Source organism: Mus caroli, chromosome 3, assembly GCF_900094665.2.
Source record: "Mus caroli chromosome 3, CAROLI_EIJ_v1.1, whole genome shotgun sequence".
In the NCBI taxonomy this organism is placed as follows: domain Eukaryota; kingdom Metazoa; phylum Chordata; class Mammalia; order Rodentia; family Muridae; genus Mus; species Mus caroli.
In genome coordinates this window covers 27,545,139-27,553,026 of record NC_034572.1, presented here as the reverse complement: position 1 = coordinate 27,553,026, position 7,888 = coordinate 27,545,139, and the positions used below count along the sequence as shown (strand labels likewise).

At 42.1% G+C, this 7,888-nt stretch overlaps 1 protein-coding gene across 1 annotated transcript in view; it reads right to left on the bottom strand.

Moving 5' to 3' along the window:
• Mfn1 (mitofusin 1) overlaps window positions 1-7,888 on the bottom strand; it is a 48,484-nt gene that overhangs the window by 39,240 nt on the left and 1,356 nt on the right. The window contains exons 2-4 of the mRNA XM_029475181.1: window positions 6,381-6,499; window positions 4,095-4,230; window positions 3-159 (exon numbers count right to left, since the gene is read on the bottom strand). Coding sequence (XP_029331041.1) covers window positions 3-159; window positions 4,095-4,230; window positions 6,381-6,492 — 405 coding nt within the window. The 5' untranslated portion in view covers window positions 6,493-6,499. The remainder of the gene's footprint in view (window positions 1-2; window positions 160-4,094; window positions 4,231-6,380; window positions 6,500-7,888) is intronic.

The following is a 7,888-nucleotide window of genomic DNA, read 5'->3' as shown; positions in this document are numbered from 1 at the left end:
ACACTTTTCTTTTCATCTGACCCTTCGGTCATAAGGTAGGCTTTATCTCCATCGGTCCCCTCGACACTCAGGAAGCAGTTGGTTGTGTGACCAATCCCNCTGGGGAGGACTTTATCCCACAGCATTGCATTGATGACAGAGCTCTTGCCACTACTTGTCCTAAGGAACATGCAAAACAAGGAGTAAACACACGCTTCACTGGGCTCAAAACCAACATTTTCAGTGTTCAGTTACATAGCACTTTTTAAAACAAGACAACCTCAACCTGTGCTCCATGGAATATACCTGTAATCTGGCACTTGGAGGTAAAGACAGGACCACCAGAAATTCAGCTACACAAGACAGAGTGAAATAAAACAACACATACAGCCAAAGAAGAAAGATGAGCACCGCTAAAGATTACCAGTGTACATTTAGAGGACGTAAAGTACCAGGGAAAAACTTTCCCTTAGCTTTTGTTGCTTTCTTTTTGTGGCAATTTGAAAGCAAACATCAAAATTTTGTGGTATTTTTCCTATTACAAGTCTAATGTCTCATCTTCAATCTTGGCTAGATGGTAACTGCTTCACAAGTAACACTGGGTGGCTTCCAAGGCTGAACATAAAAGGCAAGGCAGCTCTTTCCTGTTTACTGGGTCACATGTACTGGGAATCTTGCCACAGAAGAGGTCAACTTCACTGCCTGCTGTGCTGATGGGAGGTCTGGCAAGGTGGCCAGATGAGTCTCCAAGTGCTCCAGCCCACCTCACTGTACCAGATATGTGAGTGAAGGTATCAAACAATTCTACCCCTCCAGTGTTGAGTGACCCCAATCTTGAGGAACAAAGACAAGTTGTCTCCACTGTGTCCCGTCTGAACCGACTAAGAATCAGTGTGTAAATGCAATGAATGTGTTTAATTGTCTGGGTTCTGAGCAATTTCTTATGCATGCACAGCGTTCAATACATTTCTGAAACCCAAGGAACATCTCTTGTCCCCCTCAGAAATTTGACTTTCAGTCAGTCCACTCAATTCTCAGAAGCTAATTGGAGCCTTCTGCTTTGCTACAAAACAGCATCTTCTCTCAATGGTGCACACTTTCACTTCATGGAAATTGTTCCCAATCTGCCCAGGAAGTAGCCAGGAATGATTATAGCTCCCTTACTCACTCCAGCAGTGGCTTTTGATGAGAGAACACCGTAACTTAGAAGAATGCTTTTGACCTTCCTTTAAGAGTAACCCTTTGAAGCCGGAAAGATGGCTCAACAGTAATGAGCACTGGCTTCTCTTTCAGAGGACCAGGTTTAGTTCCCAGTACACACAGTTCTAAGGGATCAGACACTGTTGTTTGACCTTAAGAGGCACTGCGTGTATATGATAAATATACATGCAGATAAAATATGGTACACATAAAATGAATTTTAAAAACAACAATCCTTTTTCCCTGAAAGAGCAAGCATCTCCTCTGATGACATCGTGCAGCAGTGGTTCTAAAGCCGAGTTTGGGTCTTTGCCCCCATTAGAATCTGGGAAAGCACCAGTGATGCCAAGGCCTCTGCAAATTATGAACCACAGAATCCGACTTTAAAGTTACAGGCAAGCAGAAGCAGGCCTCCTCCTGGGCCTGACCAGTACTGAGATCACGGGTATGGACCACCATGTGGGACTCGGTTCAAGTCTTTTCATAAAGCTTTATCTCCAGCCACCCACCTCTGGGGACTCAAAATTTTTAACTCTCAAGTCACTTAATGTCCAGCCCTAACCTTTAAAATAATCTAAAGGCTGCCCTAACTCACTCAGGCTCATCAGCATAAATTCAGGTATGCTCAAAGGAACTCATAAATAATAAAAGCTATTCCTATCACTCAGGAAATCCTAAGGATTTTAGCAAGCCTGTGATAGAAAAGGACATAAATACCAAATACACTTCTGTTCTAGTATCCCAACCATTCCTGGTTTTCCTGACCTGTTCCCACCAACTTATCACTCTGTCTTATCCGTATGAACTATCTCATCAACTCCCCAGATCTCAATCAACAATAACTTCTAAACTTCCTAGAATTTACCTAGGTTGCAATCTAAGTTATCCAACTTGGCATTTGGGGACTTTATTTGAATGCCTAATAACCATCAACAATACACATCTATATCATGTGAACACAAACATCTGTTCATAAACCTACCATAATGAGTGACACTCAACCAAGTATTTTGTAATTCTTACCTTTCTAATTAATCTCTAGGCTAGCCCAGTTATTTTTATTCACATGTATGTGTGTGTGCCTGGTTATCTGTATGTGTAGATACCCTGAAACTGGAGTTAGAGGGAACTGAACACCAGTCCTCTTCAAGAACAGCTAGTGGTCCAAATCACTAGCCACCTCTCCTGCCCCCTGGTTACTCTCTTATATCTTACCAACTCTTCCTGTCTAACCTCATAAGCCAGCGAGTAAAGTCAGCCACTGCAAGTCACGGATCATCTGCTCTTACCTCTTAGCCTCAAGGAAGACATCAGTTACCACCACCTAGAGGTCTCTTTCTTCCTACTCCCTCACCCTTATCTTAGATGGAGCCTATTTTATGGGGCTACCTCTTTCTAAACTCTTGTGTCAGACCCCAAGAATATTGGGCCAAGCAACTCAAATAGTAAAACAAAATAATAAAACGCTGTGAGAGGCTTAGAGACTTAAACATGATACTTTAAGAACAGAACTGGTGGGGGATGAAGCCGTGTGATAGAACTCTGTCAGGCATGCAATACAGCCTGGTTCCATCCCTACCTAGCACCACAAGATTACTACTACTTCCTAGAAACCAAAATAACCAACACAGAAGAACCAGTTCATGGCTCTGTCTCAAAACAGCAGAGTAACCAATAGCATCTATCTGAGAAGGAATCTTTAGGATGCAGTACCCAGGACAGCCTTCTGAGGTAACAATTGATGGGAGATATGAAGAATGATGTAGGCTGTAATATGAGAAACAGCTTGGTTCTACGACATGAGTTTAGTAAATAAACACTACTACTGGTTAAAAAACAAAAGGGACAGTTGAGACATGGAGTGCAGTTAGTCACTTGTCCCAAGGGGTGGACAGAGCACTCAGAGAACAGGAAATTAATAACCGTTTTTTTTGTTTGTTTGTTTGTTTGTTTGGTTTGGTTTGGTTTGGTTTGGCAGTGATGGGGATCCATCCAGGGTCAGGCACACTAGGCACCTTTTTTTATCATAGGTCATATCTCCAACCCAACACCTGATGGTTACTTGAATATATCAGATGTGAGGAAGATCACTCCATCACCTGGACACAATGACATACAGTGCTCCCTGTTCTCCTCGGGGAAATCACAAGTTGAGTCTTCTAGAAGACACATAATAATTGACGTACAGTTGTACATGTCTTTAATTCAAACATTTCACTCAGGAAGCAGAGGCAAGCAGATCTCTGTGAGTTCAAGGCCAGCCTGGTCTATGTCAATAGTTCCAGGACAGCCAAGGATACACAGTAAGATCCTGTCTCAGGAAAATTAAAATAATCAATATGAACCTAGAATAACTCACAACCTAGATATGATGGCACAAGGTTGTAGGATCAGATTCAAGGCCAGCCTTAGCTATATAGCAAACTGGAGCCCAGCCTGTGCTACATGAAACCCTATCTCAAGAAAATAAATAGAAAAAAAATCATAAATCATATTTTTCATTACCCATTCCCCAACTTTCTAACCAATCCTTTCTAGCCAACCCTTGGCCAGGCAGTAGTGACACAGTATAATCCCAGCAACCAGGAGGCAGAGGCGGGCAGATCTCTGAGTTCAAGGTCAGCCTGGTCTACAGAGTGGGTTACAGAACAGCTAGGGCTACACAGAGAAACCGTTTTAATAAACAACAACAACAACAAGGAAGGAAGGAAGGAAGGAAGGAAGGAAGGAAGGAAGGAAGGAAGGAAGGAAAGAAGGAAGGAAAGAAGGAAGACAAAAGGGAAAGAGAGAGAGGTAAAAACTGTTGTGGGGAGAAGCAAGAGGATCGCAACCCACTGAGTCATCAGACAAGCTGGGCTATAAGCACAAAAAGGTGACCTGTGCAAAGAACCTCAGATGAAATGATAACGGCTTACCTGCCAAAAAATGCCACCTTCATATGTCTCCGAGACAGCACCTCCCCAATGACAGCAAGCTTGTTTCTGTAGCCCTGTATTTCCACCAGATCATCCTCGGATGCTATTCGATCAAGTTCTGGATTCCTGTATGTTGCTGCAAAATTGAAATGGTCTTAGATAAAGTAATATAAATAAATCCTGCCAATTATACAAATGTATACATTTTGGGTTGTTCTATATAACAGGTCAATTGAAAAATAAAAATGTTCATGGTATCTGAGTATTTGGAGTTTTTCTTCTTTTGTTTTTAAATGTGTATGTCAACATGTATTTAGTCTAAAAGTAAATGCCCTCTGCAAGGATTATCCTGCCTGGACTGGGTGTGGTGGCACACCTTGAAGTCCCAGAAGTGAGGAGGCAAAGGAAGGTGGATCTCTCTAAATTCAAGATCAGCCTTATCTACAAAGAGTAAGGGCTACGGAGAAACCCTGTCTCAAAAAACAAAAACGAAACCAAAAAACACAACAAAATAAAATAAAATTCAAGAACTCAGTCAAAGGGGTTACTTAATACTTACGTGGGGCTCAAAAATACGAGGCATATATGAAACATAAATGCAGTTTTAAAGAAGAAATAAGCTAATAGCCATCTATGCTTTTCACCCAATCTTAAACTGGAAACTATGCTTTTCACCCAATCTTAAGCTGGAAAGGACTTCCACATGCTGAGCTGGTTCCCCACTCATCGGATAGTAAGGTGGGTAAGTCTGTGAGCTAGGCAAGCCTTGCTGCCTCCTCACACGTGGGTTCCCACACAAAGAAACACAAGTCCAGTCAATAAGAAAAAGTAGAAAGGTACTTATGGACTGAAGCGGGACTCATCAGAACCAAGGCCACGACCGTGGTTTGAAAGGAACAGCCTCAGGTTACTTTCTTCTCATTCCAGCAATAGAGAAACAGCTAATGCCTCATTTTGTCTCGTTTTGAAGACCTGGAGACTCTGGGTCATTATAAGCTGAGACTCTTCAAACTGACTCAGTGCTCAGTGATTAAGCTTAAGCTTTTCACGCCTCATTTTGCATTTCAAGAACAGTCATAAAACATGTGCAACTTCTGAACAGCAGAAAGACTGGCACTGAGCTTACTCTATAGCTGTGGACCTTGAACTGGATCTCCAAGCCAAGGTTGCAATCTGCAAAGTCTTAGCTAAAGTGCTACAGTCCTTGCTGTTTCCCATTGATGCTTCCTGATTTACACTCCTATCTCCTAGCCTCCCCCTCTCCCTGACGTCTATCCCCCACTGAGGTTTTAATATAAGTCAAAGTAAATTCAAATTCTAAGTCCTGCCTTTGCACTAGCTCCCAGCATACTGTTCGATCCAGAACTGGCAGGATGCAAAACAAGATATTACTAAATTTAACTTCAGTTTTACTCCCTATCAAGTGTAAGAAACAATATTTTTCACAATTCACTGTTAGCTCAAATTCTTCCCAAACTGGAAACAAATTTTGTAATTTTTTCACTCAACAAAACTTAAATTATGTTACATTTGGAATCGGAGATACGTAAAGTTCCAGGCTTAAGAAGCTCAAAATCTAGTGACAGAGATTTATAGGAACAAGGGGGAAATGTTTTCTTCAAAGATGAAATTAAATGCTTCCCCATGGTCACCGGAGATTCTCCAAGAATTCCTCACTTTTCATTGTAAACCTAACAGACAGATATCCTAAAAAGCTAAAGAAATTCCAATGGCTCGCTCTAAATTAATATCCTGTGCTAAGACCATTGGGAATACCTTTGAGCAGTTACACAAACAAAAGGTAAACATGTATCCTCCCACAAAGCAATTACATCTCACGTGAGAACTGACAAGCTGGGGTGGAGACTTGTAATGGCTTCATACGGAGAGGCCGGCTTCCCAGCTCTGTGACCTTGAGCAAGCTGCTTTACCTTCACAGTGTCTTTCACTTACCTACTAGTCTTAGGAGGAGTAAAGGAATTTTTACTACTGTAAAACACTCAGACTAGTACCTTACTCTTTTCTTAACTGTGAGATTGTTTTCACTCACTATGGCATAATTCCCAGAATACAGAACAATGTGAATTCCACAACTAAACCTGAGCAGGTCATACACCTGTGTGGATGCAGAGGTAAGTAGAACAGGAGTTTAAAGCCACTGGAAGCTACACAGCCATTTCAAGGCAAGTCTGATCTCAAAAGGGTAAAATAAAAAACTGAAGTCGAAATAATAAAACGCCTGCGTACACTTTCAACAGTAATCTTACTAGTTTAAGAGGTACCCACCTTCAACAAAATGTGAGCCCTCAGTAACAAACTCTAGTAACTGGCCGAAGATGGCAGTGATGGCTTTCTTTGCCAGCACGAAGTGCTTCAGTGGAGATACAGTTTCTGCCATTATGCACCTAGGTTGAGAAAAAGGTTAGAAAAGCAATAATTAGCCTGTGGATGACAAATGCCTGGAGTTTCAGCTACTGGGGCAGGCTGAGGCAGGGGGTGCACTCACACCAGCAAGTCCAGTTTTACCTGGACAATGCGACATAGCAGGGCTTTCCTCATCTCCAAAGCTCTACTTAAACTTAATCATGAGGGGCTTGAAGAGGTGGTTCAGCAGTTAAAGAGAACTGGCTGCTCTTCTAGAGGACCCAGTTCTATTCCCAGCACCCACATGGCAGCTCACAACTGTCTAAGACTCTAGTTCCAGGGGTTCTGATGTCCTCCTCTGGCCTCCACAGACACAGGTGCACACATGGTGCACCAAAATTTGGTTGCATATATATGCAATCATGATACCCGTACACATTTAAAAAAAAAAAAAAAGCTGAATGATAAAGGTGTGGTGTTACACACCTGTGATCCCAGCCGGAGGAGGCTGAAGCAGGCCAGCCTTGGTAAACCTTGTTCAAAACGAAAAACTCAGAATCCCTCAAAACAGCTCAACCGGTAAAGGCTGTGCAGCTAAGCTGGAGGACCTAAGTTCAATCCTCCAGAAACCAAGTGGTTGAAGGAGAGAACCAACTCCAGCAAGTTGTTCTCTGCCTCCAAACACCAACTATGAAAGTCTAACGCTTCCACATATAAATTAAATATAATTTAAAAAACCATATGAAAACAGGGCAGTGGTGGCGCATAGTCCCAGCACTCAAAGACAGGTGGATCTCTGTGAGTTCAAGACCAGCCTGGTCCAGGACAGTCAGGGACACACAAGGAAACCCTGTCTCAAAATCAAACAAATAAAAAACAAAAACAAAAAACAAAAAAGAAAAAAAAAGAAAGAAAAGAGCTCTTGTCTTTCTCCCTTCCTTCCTTCCTTCCTTCCTTCCTTCCTTCCTTCCTTCCTTCCTTCCTCCCTTCCTTCCTTCCTTTCTCCCTCCCTCCTCCCTCTCGCTTTTCTTTTTTGTCTTTCTTTCTTTCTTTCCTTCCTTTCTCCCTCCCTCCTCCCTCTCTCTTTTCTTTTCTTTTCTTTCTTTCTTTCTTTCTTCCTTCCTTTCTTTCTTTCTTTCTTTCTTTCTTTCCTTCCTTCCTTCCTTCCTTCCTTCCTTCCTTCCTTTCTCCCTCCCTCCTACCTCTCTCTTTTCTTTTCCTTTCTTTCTTTCTTTCTTTCTTTCTTTCTTTCTTTCTTTCTTTCTTTCTTTCCTTCCTTCCTTCCTTCCTTCTTTCCTGCATCCAGCAGGACAAGGGCAGCATTTTGAGATCAAATTGTGTTATTTCTTTTATTGTTCATTCTATTGCCATCTCCATGGACCTCTTCTTCTGTCACTCCCTTTCCTTCTGGAGAATTTTGTGTCCCCATA